We start from the raw sequence: 18,592 nt of genomic DNA, 5'->3' as shown, positions 1-18,592 counted from the left end.
GATGAGGTCGAAGCAAATCACACAGTTATCCGGGTGCCATACCACAACGTCTTCCAGTTGAACCCCACAAGGGGCGTGAGATCGGCAGACGGAGTGGCCACAAGGCTGGTGCAGAACAGCTGCACAGGCCGGCGTCAGACAATGCACCATCTGTAAAAAGAATAGTATATGAGAAACTGTAATTCTCTTAAGTAGGGGCGGGTCTGGAGGACCCGGGCCTAACATAGGTCTAACACAAGATTAGAGCTTAACTGTACTATTCTTTAAGTGGCCTAACATAGGTCTAACACAAGAATAGAGCTTAACTGTACTATTCTTTTAAGTAGGGGCGGGTCCGGAGGACCCGGGCCTAACATAGGTCTAACACAAGATTAGAGCTTAACTGTACTAGTCTTTAAGTAGGGGCGGGTCCGGAGGACCCGGGCCTAACATAGGTCTAACACAAGATTAGAGCTTAACTGTACTTTTTTTTTTCTTTTTTTTAAATTTTAAAATTTTTTTTTTTTTTCTTTTTTTTTTTTTAAATAGGGGCGGGTCCGGAGGACCCGGGCCTAACATAGGTCTAACGCAAGGTTAGAGCTTAACTGTAATAGTCTTACATAGGGGCGGGACCGGAGGTCCCGGGCCTAAACATAAGTCTAACTTGAAACTAAAGTATAGCCATCCATTCCGGTCAAGCCGGGAGCATAAAAAAGGATGCAATAACAAGGAATTAAGACACATAGTGTCTGATTTCCCGGGGTGGGGTAGACCCCGGGCCGGGAAATAAAGGTATATTCAATACCAATTCCTTTAGGGACTCCGGGGTAGTGATCTGTCATATATAATCATCATAGAAAATGTTATAAAATAATAGGGGGGCGGAACTGTAACTAAGAACTGCCAATCGAACCCGGAGGGTTTCGTATAACATAAGCCAGAATGAAAAGTGAATATAAAATAGGGTACACCGGGATCCAACTCTGTAGACCGGTGGCCAACCAGACTAGACAGAGACTAAACCGCCGGGCCACCCGGATGACAAAGTCCATAAACACTTAACTACCCCCTCTAAAAGGAGGGAAGGCAACGGTCCCTTAGTGGAGGGGGAGAAGCCTAGCCTCCCACCTAGCTAGAGGGGGAGCGTGGGGGAGGATCACGTGATACGAGGCAGCAGGGCTACCAACTGACGATCCCCAACCAGACAGATCAAACGGAGTAATGGCACAAATATTCATTATAATAATAATAATAGCGTTAAATATATGAATAAACACATAGAAAATTTTTGGGCAAGGCATGCAACATAAATAATTAAATCACAAAAGACACACCTGATGGCTAAAATAACATTGCCGCCTTAGCACGGTCGGCAGCCATAGCGATACGTAAATGATATCGGCCCAAAAATTGAACCACGAGGATTCTAAACGCTAAATAATGAATATTCACAATAACAAATAATATTTGATAATAAAAATAATACACATAGTAACACCGCAAGTGAAAATTAAAAGCTCTCAAAAACAGGAGTACCAACTGTAGTGAAATCAAGCAAGATCGGTATGACGAAGAGAATAACTCCTATAATATAAATATTAAATGATCTAGGTTGCTCAAAACACAGTAAAATCCAGCTTGGTACTTAACTTAGACGGTGTCTCCTGGGAAACCGACGAAGAAGCCATAATTCACTAGAAAATATCCAAAATCGAGAGCACCAGAAAAATGCGGGTTACTTTGATCGTTGTGCTAAAAGGAGTTGGGTTCTGAGCGGATGCATTGTAGTAGTACCGAGTGAGGTTGAACGGCTCTCCTCTATTGGGGTTCTCTGTCGTGGATTAATCTAAATAGTGCGGGACCTCTGGAATATACGCCCAATTTTATACCGACACCAATAGGTGAGCGAGCTAGTTAACCTAGCACTCCTTTACATTTTTTCTCTGGTATATTTAGCAGTAAATTACCTAAGAATAAGTGCTAAATGGAGCTTATTCACTGGGCGGCACAGGTTCGAGCCCAGAAAATAAATTTTTGAATATACTTACCCGGTGAATATATATAGCTGCAACTCTGTTGCTCGACAGACAAAAAACTGTAAAAAACTCGCCAGCGATCGCTATACAGGTTGCGGGTGTGCCCATCAGCGCCAACTGTCGGCCAGATACCATACTCAATGTAAACAAAGACTCAATTTCTTCTCATCCCACTGCGTCTCTATTGGGGAGGAAGGGAGGATCGTTTGATTTATATATTCACCGGGTAAGTATATTCAAAAATTTATTTTATAATTAAAATACCATTTTTAAATATTTAACTTAGCCGGTGAATATATATAGCTGATTCACACCCAGGGTGGTGGGTAGAGACCAGTCAAATATGTTTACATCTTATGAGCTAAGAGTTTTTATTTCATTTTAGAAGTTATCAATATAACAAAAACAAAATAAATAGGTACCTGGTAAGGAAGTCGACTTAGACGATTACTCTGCCTTATTAGTACATCTTCCTTACGGAGCCTCGCGATCCTCTTAGGATGCTGACAGACCCCTAGGAGCTGAAGTATCAAGGGCTGCAACCCATACAACAGGACCTCATCAAACCCCTAATCTGGGCGCTCTCATGAAATGACTTTGACCACCCGCCAAATCAACCAGGATGCGAAAGGCTTCTTAGCCTTCCGGACAACCCATAAAAACAACATTAAAAACATTTCAAGAGACAGATTAAAAGGATATGGAATTAGGGAATTGTAGTGGTTGAGCCCTCACCCACTACTGCACTCGCTGCTACGAATGGTCCCAGTGTATAGCAGTTCTCGTAAAGAGACTGGACATCTTTCAAGTAAAAAGACGCGAACACTGACTTGCTTCTCCAATAGGTTGCGTCCATTATACTTTGCAGAGATCTATTTTGCTTAAAGGCCACGGAAGTTGCTACAGCTCTAACTTCGTGCGTCTCCACTTTAAGCAAAGCTCGGTCTTCCTCACTCAGATGTGAATGAGCTTCTCGTATTAACAATCTGATAAAGTATGACAAAGCATTCTTTGACATAGGCAAGGATGGTTTCTTAACTGAACACCATAAAGCTTCAGATTGGCCTCGTAAAGGTTTAGTACGCTTTAAATAGAACTTAAGAGCTCTAACAGGGCATAAGACTCTTTCTAGTTCATTGCCTACGATCTCCGATAAGCTGGGAATATCGAAAGATTTAGGCCAAGGCCGAGAAGGCAGCTCATTTTTGGCTAGAAAACCAAGTTGCAGCGAACAAGTAGCTTTTTCCGACGAAAATCCGATGTTCTTGCTGAAGGCATGAATCTCACTGACTCTTTTAGCCGAGGCTAAGCATACCAGGAAAAGAGTCTTAAGAGTGAGATCTTTCAGGGAGGCTGATTGTAACGGCTCAAACCTGTATGACATGAGGAATCTTAGTACCACGTCTAAATTCCATCCAGGGGTAGCCAAACGACGCTCCTTGGTGGTCTCAAAAGACTTAAGGAGGTCTTGCAGATCTTTATTGTTGGAAAGATCTAAGCCTCTATGCCGGAAGACCGATGCCAACATGCTTCTGTAGCCCTTGATAGTGGGAGCTGAAAGGGATCGTCCTTTTCTCAGGTATAAGAGAAAATCAGCTATTTGAGCTACAGAGGTACTGGTCGAGGATACAGAAACTGACTTGCACCAGTCTCGGAAGACTTCCCACTTCGATTGGTAGACTCTAATGGTAGACGCTCTCCTTGCTCTAGCAATCGCACTGGCTGCCTCCTTCGAAAAGCCTCTAGCTCTCGAGAGTCTTTCGATAGTCTGAAGGCAGTCAGACGATGAGCGTGGAGGCTTTGGTGTACCTTCTTTACGTGTGGCTGACGTAGAAGGTCTACCCTTAGAGGAAGACTTCTGGGAACGTCTACTAACCATCGAAGTACCTCGGTGAACCATTCTCTCGCGGGCCAGAGGGGAGCAACTAACATCAACCTTGTCCCTTCGTGAGAGGCGAACTTCTGCAGTACCTTGTTGACAATCTTGAACGGTGGGAATGCGTAGAGATCCAGATGTGACCAATCTAGGAGGAAGGCATCTATATGTATTGCTGCTGGGTCCGGGACTGGGGAGCAATAGATTGGAAGCCTCTTGGTCAGCGAGGTTGCAAAGAGATCTATGGTTGGTTGACCCCAAGTGGCCCAAAGTCTCTTGCACACATCCTTGTGGAGGGTCCATTCGGTTGGAATTACTTGCCCTTTCCGACTGAGACAATCTGCTATGACGTTCAAGTCGCCTTGGATGAACCTCGTTACTAGGGAGATGTCTTGACCTTTTGACCAGATGAGCAGGTCCCTTGCGATCTCGTACAACGTCAGTGATTGGGTACCTCCTTGTTTGGAGATGTACGCCAAGGCCGTGGTGTTGTCCGAGTTTACTTCCACCACTTTGCCTCGAAAGAGATACTTGAAGCTTTTCAAGGCCAGATGAACTGCCAACAGCTCCTTGCAGTTGATATGCATGCTCCTTTGACTCGAGTTCCACAGGCCTGAGCATTCCCGACCGTCTAGTGTCGCGCCCCAGCCCAAGTCCGATGCGTCCGAGAAGAGAACGTGGTTGGGAGTCTGAACAGCCAGGGGAAGACCCTCTCTTAGGTTGATATTGTCCTTCCACCAAGTCAGACAAGACTTTATCTTTCCGGAAATCGGGATCGAGACCGCCTCTAGCGTCTTGTCCTTTTTCCAGTGAAAAGCCAGATGGTATTGAAGAGGACGGAGGTGTAGTCTTCCTAGTGATACAAATTGTTCCAGGGATGATAGCGTCCCTACCAGACTCATCCACAGCCTGACTGAGCAGCGTTCCTTCTTCAGCATCTTCTGGATGGATCGCAGGGCTTGATCTATTCTGGGGGCCGACGGAAAAGCCCGAAAAGCTAGACTGTGAATCTCCATCCCTAAATACAGAATAGTTTGGGATGGGACCAGCTGCGACTTTTCCAAATTGACTAGGAGTCCCAATTCCTTGGTCAGATCTAGAGTCCACTTTAGATCCTTCAGACAGCGACGACTGGAAGAGGCTCTGAGAAGCCAGTTGTCCAAATAAAGGGAGGCTTGGATGTCCGATAAGTGGAGGAATTTGGCTACATTCCTCATCAGCCTCATAAACACGAGAGGAGCTGTGCTTAGGCCAAAGCACAGGGCCCGAAACTGGTAAACCACATCTTCGAAGACGAATCTCAGAAAAGGTTGGGAGTCTGAGTGAATGGGGATATGGAAGTAGGCGTCCCTTAGGTCTAGCGAGACCATCCAGTCTTCCTTCCTGACCGCTGCTAAGACTGACTTTGTGGTCTCCATGGAGAACTTCGTCTTTGTGACAAAGACATTCAGAGCACTGACGTCTAGCACCGGTCTCCAACCTCCTGTCTTCTTCGCAACTAGGAAGAGACGGTTGTAAAATCCCGGTGATCGAAGGTCCGAGACTTTGACCACCGCTCCCTTCTCTAGCAAAAGAGACACTTCCAGTTTCAGGGCTTGTCTCTTTTCTTCCTCTCTGTACCTGGGAGAGAGATCGATGGGGGACGTCGCTAGAGGGGGTTTGCGTACAAAAGGGATTTTGTACCCCTCTCTGAGTAACTTCACAGATTGTTGATCTGCGCCTCTCTTCTCCCAGGCTTGCCAGAAGTTCTTGAGTCTGGCTCCCACTGCTGTCTGAAGTTGCGGGCAGTCAGACTCTGCCCTTGGAGGACTTAGGTCCTTTCCTCTTCCCTCGCTTCCCTTCGGCACGAGCACCTCCTCTGCTGGAGGCTCTGCCACGAAAGGGCAGAATAAAGCGAGACGCTGGAGTGTCTATTCTCGGTCTAGCAGAGAATGTAGGCAAAGGGGGAGCTTTCCGAGCCGAGGACGCAACTAGATCATGGGTGTCCTTCTGAACTAACGATGCGGCAATTTCCTTTACCAAGGCTTCAGGAAACAGGCACTTGGAAAGGGGAGCAAAAAGAAGTTCAGATCTCTGGCATGGCGTAACTCCAGCAGACAGGAAAGAACAGAGAGACTCTCGCTTCTTCAGGACTCCGGACGTGAATGAGGCAGCTAGTTCATTGGACCCATCACGGACGGCCTTGTCCATGCAGGACATAATGAGCAAGGAAATATCCTTATCTACCGAAGAGATTTTCCTGCTCAGGGCTCCTAAGCACCAGTCTAAAAAGTTAAAGACTTCGAAAGCCCTAAATATCCCTTTAAGAAGGTGGTCCAGGTCCAATGGTGACCAACAAACCTTCGAGCGTCTCATGGCAAGGCGGCGGGGAGAGTCTACCAGACTTGAGAAGTCGCCCTGGGCAGAGGCAGGAACTCCCAAGCCGAGAACTTCTCCCGTGGCATACCAGACGCTCGATCTAGACGAGAGTTTAGATGGGGGAAAGGCAAATGCTGTCTTCCCTAACCTCTTCTTAGACTCTAACCAGTCTCTCAACAGCCGCAAAGCTCTCTTGGATGAGCGTGAGAGAACGAGTTTTGTAAAGGCAGGTACGGTAGCAGGCACTCCTAATACAAACTCTGACGGAGGAGAACGAGGAGCCACAGAAACAAAGTGGTCCGGAAACAACTCCTTGAATACAGCCATGACTTTTCTAAAGTTCAATGATGGTTGAGTTAGCCTAGGCTCATCCAGTTCCGAAGGTTGATCGTCTTGTGGTTCAGCAACGTCATCATCAGATAGTTCCTCATCCGAAAACTGATGAGGAAACGGCAACGGAGTGGGCAACGTCTGGCTCGCTGAGTCCGGTCGCACTGGTGCATGCGTGACGGAGCCGGACGAAACGTCATGGAACTGCTGCACAGTCTGTGAACTGTCAACAACCATGGGTGCACGAGGACGCACAGCGTCCACCCGAGACTGTCTAGACCGTCTGGGTTGTGCAGTCAACACCAAACCGGGTTGCGAAGGTTGACGCACCGCGTCAAAACAAGTCACCTCTGATGGTTGCTGAACGTCCTGAACGTCAACAACCACCTCCGTGCGTCGCCTAACGTCAACGTGCGGCTGGCAACCCACACTGGGTCGCATGGGAGGAGGAACCCCCTCAACTGGTAGACGTGAGAAGGTAACCTCAGCGTCAACAGGACGCACAACAGACCGCTTGGAAGGTTGTTGGCCAGAAGGTTCAGCAGCAACCTTCTCCGAATTAAAGTCCTCCATCAAGGACGCAAGCTTGGACTGCATGTCTTGCAGCAAAGCCCATTTAGGGTCTACGGGAGCAGGTGCGGCAACAGACGGGGTTAGCGACTGAGGCGGTACCGCTTTGCCTCTCTTAGGCGGTGAGCAGTCATCAGATGACTGCAACGAGTCCGAACTGACCCAGTGGCTACAACCGGGACGTTGGACTTGTCCTGAAGGGACCGACTTGCGTTTTAAAGGTCGTAAGACCTTGGTCCAAAGTTTCTTACGAGAAACACCTTCAGACGACGAGGTAAAAAAGGGCTCTCTCGTCTTACGTAGGTAGGGGCGATCTTGGGGAGATACGCCTGATACCATGGAGGGAACGTCTGTTCGCTGATCAAGGACTCTCAAACCCATGCGTCGTACGACATTGCTTCTCCCCTGGGCTTGGGAGCTTGCAAGAGGTCCCGGACTAGGAGGACGACAGGCACGAACAGACGAACCCTCAAGCGCAACACTGTTCACAACACTTTCACTAGGCACTTTATCACTTCCCGCGGCACTTTGGCACTTTAGCTCCTTAACATCCGCCATGAGTTGATTGCGGTCACTTGCAAGGGACTCAACTCTCTCCCCCAAGGCATGGATAGCACGCATCATGTCTGCCATCGATGGTTCCTGAGTGCTAGGAGGGGGGTTAGGAACAACCACTACAGGGGAAGGAATAGGTTGAGGGGCATGAGGAGAGGAAAAATCTATCGACCTAGAAGAACTTCTCCTTAATCTATCTCTCTCTAGCCTGCGTGTGTACTTCTCAAATTCGATAAAATCGAATTCCGAAAGGCCCACGCATTCCTCACACCGATCTTCCAATTGACAGGTTTTACCCCGACAATTGGAACAAACAGTGTGAGGGTCGAGAGAAGCCTTTGGAAGACGCCTAGAACAGTCCCTAGCATTGCATTTTCTAAACTTGGGAACTTGTGAAAGGTCAGCCATTTTGAATTGGTCAAGGGAAAATTCCAAAAACGGTCTAAGTCATCAACAATGAATCCGATACAAAAAAAGAGTTCAAGGATTTATTTGAAGAAAAACCCTGCACAGCGAAAGCTCAAAACCAAAATAGAGTACTTCACCAAAGATGATGGAAAAAACTCCAGGTTTTAACAGCGAGTAAAGTACGTCTTGTCGACACGTCGACAGAGAAGAAATTGAGTCTTTGTTTACATTGAGTATGGTATCTGGCTGGCCGACAGTTGGCACTGATGGGCACACCCGCAACCTGTATAGCGATCGCTGGCGAGTTTTTTACAGTTTTTTGTCTGTCGAGCAACAGAGTTGCAGCTATATATATTCACCGGCTAAGTTAAATATTTAAAATTACCTTTTTGAAGCCACCTGCTTTAATCCAAGTAACGCAACGACTCAACTCGTAACATACTTCATGGTTATCAGTTTCCCGTAAAACTTCAGCATCAAGGGTACGCTCCAAGGCATCAGAGCCAGAATTTGTTAAAGATGCCATAGTTCCTGAAAAGGATGAAATACTGAATAATATAAGCAATGTTTATAACAACTATCTTTTCAAGGTAAAAATAAGCAACCATCTTATTTATTTCAACTGTACTGTATACAGTAGTACCTTGACATAATAGCGTAATGCATCCAGAACCGAGCTTGTGTATCAATCTACTTGAATCTCAAACCAAATTTTCCAATATACAATAACTGAAAAAATTTAATTGATTCCCACCCTCTTAAAAACACCCAAATCAATTATATAACAATGGAAATACATGGTTTTAATTGCTATAATACTTTACAAAGTCTCACAAAATAACATAAATGATTGTTGGACTGTGATCTGCAATAAAATGTGGCTTTATTATGGAATTCTTACCATCGAGACAGACTGTAGCGACAGATTGTAGCGATTAACCGCGGTGTGCGGAGGTGGAAAGAGGGAGGAAGGGAAGGATAGAGAATTGGATGGTCCCAAATTTACTCTCTCTCTCTCTCTCTCTCTCTCTCTCTCTCTCTCTCTCTCTCTCTCTCTCTCTCTCTCTCTCTCATAGATAAAATGTTGTTATGGTTCTAACGGTTAAACAATAAAAAATACTGTGATGTATAACGAATAAGAACATGGCATCTTAAATCAGCTAAGGCATGTGTGGGCAGAATACTTCCTCACTCTGAGTGAGGTTACTATATCCTAGGTTGGGTTAGGGAAAAAGGGATTTTTTATGTTTACTATTGTCATCACGCAAAAAAAAAAAAAAAAAAAAAAAAAACATTTATCAAATTGTCTTCTGAGCATCTGAGAGTATTTTCAATCGGTTGCAAGTCAGGATTACTATGATAAAAAATGAACATAGGTATCTTCTCCTGGGTCAGTTCACGTTACGGTGAGGATATGGCATAATATAAAGATATAATAAAACCGGGTTGGAAAGAAATGATATTATTACAGAACTACACGAGAAAAAATTTACTAATAAAAAAATTGGCGTATATAAGGAAAAACTCCCGTTTTCTTTAAAATTAACCTTTATTTCCATCCCAAGTAACTAGTTAATAAGATATACCCTAATCTATCCTACAGTAATTGTGGCCATCACAGGGGAAACCGGCGTTTTTCTATAGGGAAAAGTTGGTATTTACTAGGATAGGTTTCCCCATCCGTAACTACATTAATACCTTGATGTTTGCTATTGGTGATAACAAGGTAAATATTTACTGAGAGAAATATATCATATATTTAGGCTAAAGCTTCACTGTTGTTTGTTTACAGCCTGGGATGGGAGTGGGTGGAAGATATATTATTAATATTATTATTACAAAAATATAATGGGTATTCCATCCATTTGCGTTTAACTTTGAATACGGCAGTATAAGGGGGCTCGCAGGGGGGCGTTTGCCCCTCCCGTTAGGTAAGTAGGTTAAGGGGGAAATTTGAGGGGGTGTATGTATGATAGGGGCCACCTATATGTACTATTATGTCTAACTTAGAATACGGCAGTGTAAGGGGGGTCGCACAGGGGGCGTCAGCCTCCCCCCTGTAGGTAAGTGGGTAAGGACACGGCTTGTAGGTTAGGTTAAGGGGGAAAGTTGAGGGGCTGTATGTATGATAGCCCCCACCTATATGTACTATTATGTCTAACTTAGAATATGGCAGTGTAAGGGGGGTCGCAGGGGGGCGTTTGCCCCTCCCGTTAGGTAAGTAGGTTAAGGGGGAAAGTTGAGGGGGTGTATGTATGATAGGGGCCACCTATATGTACTATTATGTCTAACTTAGAATACAGCAGTGTAAGGGGGGTCGCACAGGGGGCGTCAGCCTCCCCCCTGTAGGTAAGTGGGTAAGGACACGGCTTGTAGGTTAGGTTAAGGGGGAAAGTTGAGGGGCTGTATGTATGATAGCACCCACCTATATGTACTATTATGTCTAACTTAGAATATGGCAGTGTAAGGGGGGTTGCAGGGGGGCGTTTGCCCCTCCCGTTAGGTAAGTAGGTTAAGGGGGAAAGTTGAGGGGGTGTATGTATGATAGCGGCCACCTATATGTACTATTAAGTCTTAACATAGAATACGGCAGTGTAAGGGGGGTCGCACGGGGGGCGTCAGCCTCCCCCCTTTAGGTAAGTAGGTAAGGACACGGCTTGTAGATTAAGTTAGGGGGGAGAGGTTAGGTTAATAAATGTCTATTTTCAATCAATGCGCGAGTAACTGGTCGCTGATATACAAAGGCTCCAAATTGATTACTCTTCTGGGTAAAGTTTTAGATTCAACCAAATTGGGAAATGTATTATATTAATATATTTTCCTAGTAAAGCACGTGATAACAAAAAACTTTCTCTCAATACATTATTGACGCTGATGTCTACTTACAGAGATAATTATTTCAGTTAATGTAGGTCTGCATTTTATTTCTAAGTGTTCTGTATACCTTTACGCTGCCACGGGACCTAGCTCTTGTTCGCTTGTATGTCTGTTTTCATCTTACTTGGCTCCGCCCCATTGCGTAATGTGACAATATTTACTTGAATGCGCATTTGCTCCTCCCACTAATGTCGCTCCTCCAATCTAAATACTACTGGGTTCTTTTCAAGGGTTATTATTGGACGATTCATTGGTCTCTCAGTCTTGTTTCAAGGATCTGTTTTTTGTGCAATATAACATTGTAAACGATAGTATTTTGTTTTTTTCCCTATTTCATTATGGGAGAAACCCGTGATTGTCGTTTGTTTTCGGTTTTCAAAAGTTCCGGTTTCTATATTTTCATCACACGTCACTTAACTGTCATGGATCCTCCGGTACGGTTGTGTGAAATATGTCGTTATTCCTATTTTGATGTGATCGGCTGATTTCATGGGAATTATAATGGAACTCCTGAAGTAGTGAATCGTTTTCTAAGGGAGCATTCCGTATTACCTTTAAGTGTCCAGTGTGGTAAATGTGATTCGCCTTTACATTTTCGTGAGGATAGACATGTGTGGTATTGTACCAAATCTGAACGTATTCCAGTACTTGATGATTCAGAAGAGGGTCAACCACAACCTTCCACATCTTCATCGTCATCTTCCGTTTAAGGTAAGAAGTGATTTAACAAAATATATATATTCAAATTTACCCCTGGTTAAAGGGGGGGTCGCAGGGGGGCGAAGCCCCCCCCCCCCCCCCACCCCGGTAGGGGTACAGGGCCCCTAGGTTAGGTTAGGTGGGTTTGTTAGGTTCTGTGGTGCACTGAAAATTACTGTGGCCTTAAGGGGGGGTCGCAGGGGGGGGCGAAGCCCCCCCCGGTAGGGGTACAGGGCCCCTAGGTTAGGTTAGGTGGGTTTGTTAGGTTCTGTGGTGCCTTGAAAATTACTGTGGCCATAAGGGGGGGGGGTCGCAGGGGGGGCGAAGCCCCCCCGGTAGGGGTACAGGGCCCCTAGGTTAGGTTAGGTGGGTTTGTTAGGTTCTGTGGTGCCCTGAAAATTACTGTGGCCTTAAGGGGGGGTCGCAGGGGGGGCGAAGCCCCCCCCGGTAGGGGTACAGGGCCCCTAGGTTAGGTTAGGTGGGTTTGTTAGGTTCTGTGGTGCCTTGAAAATTACTTTGGCCATAAGGGGGGGTCGCAGGGGGGGCGAAGCCCCCCCCCCGGTAGGGGTACAGGGCCCCTAGGTTAGGTTAGGTGGGTTTGTTAGGTTCTGTGGTGCCCTGAAAATTACTGTGGCTTTAAGGGGGGGTCGCTGGGGGGCCCTACCCCCCTCCCCCCGGTAGGCCTAGTTAGGGGTATGGGGGAGGGGTGCTGGAACATTAATTATTCATTTATTGCAAATATCATTCAATGCCCCAACACCCTCCCCCCCCCCTTCCCCCACTCAAAACCCCGGTTCCCAAAGGGTGTCCCCCCATAATTGGTGGGATGAACTAGGGTATACATAGTAAATCTCTAAATCGGTTGGTTTGCAGTCAAAATAAACGTTAAATTCATTGAAACCACACTATTTCTGATGCAACAAATATATTTTTATTGCATTTTTTCCAAATTTGGCTGAAACTAAAAATTTACCCTCTTCTGCTATTATTATTTAGCATTAAAGCAAAAAAAAAAAAAATATTAGACGTCATTTTTTATTATTGAATTGATCAAATAACTAAGGTCTATAGTTGCTATGACTAATCTATTTAGTGAAAAGATATGATTTACCTGTGGAAACTGGACTTGATTTTGTAGTACTGTTGTATTATAAACTATAATATAAATTTCATCACGCAATTACCAAAGAAAACAACACATGAGTAGTGCCAATGTGCGTAGCGTTAGTAATATAAAGGACTACCATATGTAACGGCTCACCATTGTTTCTTGGTTTACTTTTAATTGTGCTTGTTTAAGTTTATTTTTCCAGCTCCCAGGTTTTGCCTTCCCAGTTTTAATCTATGCTTTAAATGGATCTTTTAAAATTAGCATATTATAAAATTATTCATCTTACTTTTTGTATGGCAGCTGGATTGATCTAAGGCTCCATTTGATTTTAATTCTGGATGATAAAATGTGAAATGTTGAATTTTAATTTTATTCACACTGTAAACATTAGGTTCGTCCATATTTTAATTTTTCTATTATAAGTCTTTCACTCATTTGGTTTAGTTTTACTTACTAATGTGACATTTTTTGAAGTGACAGCAGCCTTAAAATAAGGGGGGTATAGTCCCTTGCGTTTGCGTGGCTACAGCTACAGCATAGGGAGATAGGATAGGTGGGGAGGGGAAGGGGAATTAGGATTTTGGAAGGATTTGGAGGGAAAAGTGTTAACATGAAGTACAGTGGGAGGTGAAAAGATCGTGGCAAATCAAATGGCTCTTTTTATGGGTTGTTTCTGTGTCAAACATCAGGAGGTGATTCTCTTGCCTGCATCCCAGGGACTTGTGTTTTCATGATCATTCCTATTCTTGGGCTTGTTTATTTATTTGTGTTTATATATTTTTTGTTTTATTCTAGTACTCTTGATTTGGTTCGTCCTGAGCAATGAATGAAATTATCATTTTCCACAAGGAATGCTCGTTATATGTGTGGTATTTCCTCACTTATTGCAAGTTCTGGGTAAATGTTTTTTAATCTTTCCCAGGGTTGTGTGGGACTGTGGGTGCTCTGTGGTACCTGGAGTTAACTGGTTCAAGATTGTATATGTAATGGAGTGTTTCGCTGTTTTCGTTGATATTATTATTATTATTATTTTTATTATTATTATTATTATTATTATTATTATTATTATTATTATTATTATTATTATTATTATTATTATTATTATTATTATTATTATTATTATTGTAATTTTTTAGGCCTTTTGTGTCTCCCTTTTTGTGAATAAGTATAATGATAAAGTTTTTCCAAGCTGTAGGTATAGAACATTCTTGCAAACATTTGGTGTAGAGTTCAGTCACTTACTAATATGAAATCTCCTCCATCTATTATTAAATCAATTGTTAAGCCATCTTCTCAAGTTGCTTTGCCTCTTCATACACAGTATGTATACACATTACACACACACACACACACTCACACACACACACACACACACACACACACACACACACACACACACACACATATATATATATATATATATATATATATATATATATATATATATATATATATATATATATATATATATATATATATATATATTGTACGCACGCACACACACACACACACACACACACACACACACACATATATATATATATATATATATATATATATATATATATATATATATATATATATATATATATATATATTGGTATCAAACTAATTCCCTTTCTTGGTCCTCACTAACTACGAGTCCTTCAATAAAAGTAAACTATTTTTGGATATCTTTCCTTGATCTCCAGCTGTTCCTATACGGTATCGCCTCGACCTAACATTGACTCCTAAGCTCTATCCCCTACTCACAAAGTTTAAAGGGTTAGCAAGCGGTTTTGCCTGTTCTTTCTTTTTAAATCTACCGGGTATTTTCGTTTTAATAAAGCCATCATCTAGCCTACGTGTTGTCATCCGATGAAAAGCCCGTGATGGACAAAATCTATTGAGAAAACGTCAATCTTTGTCCATGCTCCTGGTACTTGATATTCCCGGGAGCCTGTAATACATTAGTTCTTACTTATTTCCGGTCTTCATTCCATTCATGATTGTATATGAGAGTTATAGTGGACTAGCTGCTGGGGACAGGATATCTGCAATGGCTATGAGTCATTGACACACTCTCTCTCTCTCTCTCTCTCTCTCTCTCTCTCTCTCTCTCTCTCTCTCTCTCTCTCTCTCTCTCTCTCTCTCTCTCTCTCTCTTCTGTTGTGTGTGTGTGCATGTATGTTTGTCTGTGTGCTCTTAACCACGAACCCCGTGTCATTATATTTACCCGATTGTAAGCCTAGTGAACTGCTAATTTTCTATTCCATTCATATATTTGTAGCAAAATCATTCTAGTCTTTATACGAACTCTCAAAAAATCAATGGCTCTCTGTTGTCACCTAGGAATTAAGAGCAAGAATCAGAGATCTACGTAAGGAGAGATAGCCTACAGTAATTTTGAAGTCAGTAATAATGTAGGAACATAATAATAAAAACAGTAACATCAAATGAAAACCTGATTAAAAACTCGTATTAGATAAGAAGAGATACACTCTACTCCATATTAGATGAAACATAGGCCTAAACCTTGCATAGGCCTACGCAACAAATGCAGTAGGCTAGCTACTGTGCTCTACAGGAAGGTATAACAACGGTAATCTAATGCCTAGAAAGTTGAATACTTTATTTATTGCTACGTATATATACACATGTATTATGTATTTTAGTTACATGAAAATAAAGCTGGTAATTAGTGAAACCTGATCATAAGTGGTTCATTGTGTATACTGTATATACATTTTTTAAATTTGATGCCTATCTTTTAAGATGCTTATTTTGATAATTCATTTTGGTTTTCCTCTTAAAGGTACTAAATAAATGATGAATACTCTCTCTCTCTCTCTCCTCTCTCTCTCCTCTCTCTCTCTCCTCTCTCTCTCTCTCTCTCTCTCTCTCTCTCTCTCTCTCTCTCTCTCTTATAGTCTTAGTCCTTGTCTTCCCTTCCATCAGTAAAATTTCCGATAAACTATTGTGCTTTCTGATAATGAAAATTGAATTATAAGAAACTTAAATATCCTTAACTGAAAATTGGCATATTAATGATTCTGCGTCCTTGTAGACAGTTTAACAGAAACAAAGACGGAAAGTTCATTGAAAGAATTTCAATTTTTTACTAATTATCACATTTTAAAAAAATGAAATGGGCATTAGATTAAGAGGTATAAATAGAGTAAAAATAAGACGTCATGTTTATTTGCATTTTTTGTAAATATCTGTATTTATTATAATTTTGATAAGCAAAGAAGTCAGTAACATAATTTTAATTTTCATCTTCATTCTCTTGTTATTCATATTCTGCTATCTATTATTTCCTTTTCTCGTGTATTAAAACTGTCATATTTAATATTCCAAATACATTGCTTTATAATATATTTGTAAAGAAAATTATATTTGAACATTTTCTTAAACGACAAAGGAAATAATTCGAGATCTACCTTGATGAAAATGGTTCGTAAAAATAGCTAAAACCTATATGAGAGCAACAAAAACAAAAACAATAGAAATATTAAAGATGAAGTGAACCAGGTACTATCTAGACCTAATGATACATTTTACGAAGCTTAATGATACAGTAGTAGCGAGTGGCCATAACCTCGACGGGGGAAAGTTTCCACGCCATAGCCCAAGGTTAAACCAAACGATTTAATCAAGGAGATATCAAATCTCTATTGGGGAAAAATCGCTATGCGGAATAACATGAGCCCACAAAGGGTGCAATTTAGATGATGCAAAAATTGCCGTTGATAAAATCAATTCACGCGAGCGCTTACGTTGGCTTAAATATTAGGTGGGGTGGAAAGTCATTTTGCCCGTGAAAGCCGCGGCCCACAAAGACTTTAGTAACTTTACTGTAGTCACAGCTGGCGAAGGGAGTCTACTTAACTAGAGCTCGGCGTCATGATAAGTATGGTAAAGTATTGTATAAATACCACATGAAGCGTTTATGTTCATCTGTCTTCATTAACGAACACTCATATGCTGCACTTTTGCGGAATCCTGTGATGAAGTAGAAGAGAAATTTGATAAAATTCTCTCATTTTATGTACGCAAATAGACCTTGTTTTTTACATACTTTTATGAAAATCATGTAATATGTAAAAATAAAATAAGAATTATCTTAGGATTGTCGAAAGACGAGACTCTAGAACAATCAATGATAATTGTATTTAAAAAGAAAAAAATCCTTGTTTTTAACTGTTTATCATTTACCGTTTCTTTTATAACTCAACTTATGTCAAATATAATTGTATGAACCTTTATCTTTCTCTTGCAGGTGAATTACATTTTTTAAATAATTTACTTTTAAGATAATTACACGCCATAAATTTAATGCTTGAAATGAAGTTACTCATTATCGTCCGAGTTCTTGAAACCGGAGGACATAATTTGGAGCGTAGAGTAATAATAATAATAATAATAATAATAATAATGATAATAATAATAATAATAATAATAATAATAATAATAATAATAATAATAATAATAATAATAATCATAATAATAATGTTTTTACAGTCATGAAGTTTACTCATGGGAATAGAACCAAAATTTACATTTCATGCGTAGGCCTAGGCCTAGTTTGGGAATACTCACAAATAATCCTACAAATATTTGAAAGACCTCATACCGCTTATAATTCACGGTCAATAAACTCGCCAGATTTTTTTTTTTATCTATAACACCATTTCATGTAATTCATGATTTTTTCAGACTTTTAAATTTAATATTCAATCTGGCAATTTGAACATTTGGTTGGAATCACTTAAAAGTGTGAAGAATTTCTTTCGTATTTTGGTCTCGCTCTCACACTTAACGTTTTCTTTGCGAGTTTAAATTAGGAGGAAATTGTGTAATCGTTGGTACACTTGAAATAATCGTATTTGCTGCTATAGAAGAAACATAGGAGGAATATAATTGCCGGATTTTAGAATGCCTGCACAAAAGCAACGAAGTTCCTGCTGACTGCAATTTCTTATAGACCTACTGTACAATGCAAAAGCATAAAACATATAAATGCAGAAGCCATGACTCCAATTCATTTTTTCCTCGGATGTTCGAATCGTATTTCTTTAGACAACTTACTTTTTTCTGGTACAAAAACAAAAACTATCCTCGTTCTAATGTAATAGTAATATACTTTTAATTTTCCCATTTCAGCTGCTGATGTCGGCAGAAAATATATATATATATATATATATATATAATGTAATAGTATTGATATATTCTTTTAATTTTCCCATTTCAGCTGTATATATATATATATATATATATATATATATATATATATATATATATATATATATATGTATATATATATATATATATATATATATCTTCCGTTGCTAGTCCACTGCACGTCAAAGGCCTTAGACGTATCCTTCTACACGTGTCCGTTTATGATCAATCTGTGCCAGTTTATACTCGCAAATTTTCTTAGCTGGTCAATCCATCGTCTTCTCTTCCTTGCCCTGTTTTGATTGTAATCTTCAGGGACCCATCATGTTATTCTTAATGCCCATCTATTATCTGTCATTCTCATTATCATTATATGTCCTGCCCATGTCCATTTCTTTTTCCTACATGTTAGAATATCCTCTAGTTTAATTTGCTCTCATATCCATGTTTTTGCTTCTTAGTGTTATTCATATATATATATATATATATATATGTATGTATGTATGTATATAGTGTGTGCGCCCGCATTAAAATTTTACATTTATTGTTATTTATTTAAGATCTCTAATTTTCTAATAGAAATTATTCATTAAAATATAGAAAACGCAAAGTTTGTATTTATGAGAGAGA

At 41.2% G+C, this 18,592-nt stretch overlaps 1 protein-coding gene across 2 annotated transcripts in view; it reads right to left on the bottom strand.

The window, feature by feature from the left end:
* Dph2 (Diphthamide biosynthesis 2) overlaps positions 1-12,953 on the bottom strand; it is a 69,328-nt gene extending 56,375 nt beyond the window's left edge. For both annotated transcript variants that reach the window (XM_068367378.1, XM_068367377.1), the window contains exons 1-2: positions 12,800-12,953; positions 8,498-8,643 (exon numbers count right to left, since the gene is read on the bottom strand). In XM_068367378.1, the coding sequence (XP_068223479.1) occupies positions 8,498-8,638 (141 nt within the window). In that variant the 5' untranslated portion in view covers positions 8,639-8,643; positions 12,800-12,953. The remainder of the gene's footprint in view (positions 1-8,497; positions 8,644-12,799) is intronic.
* Between the last annotated feature and the right edge of the window lie 5,639 nt (positions 12,954-18,592).

Source organism: Palaemon carinicauda, chromosome 45, assembly GCF_036898095.1.
Source record: "Palaemon carinicauda isolate YSFRI2023 chromosome 45, ASM3689809v2, whole genome shotgun sequence".
NCBI classification, from domain to species: Eukaryota; Metazoa; Arthropoda; class Malacostraca; order Decapoda; family Palaemonidae; genus Palaemon; species Palaemon carinicauda.
Note: the sequence above shows the minus strand (reverse complement) of the source record. Positions and strands in the feature narration are given on the sequence as shown.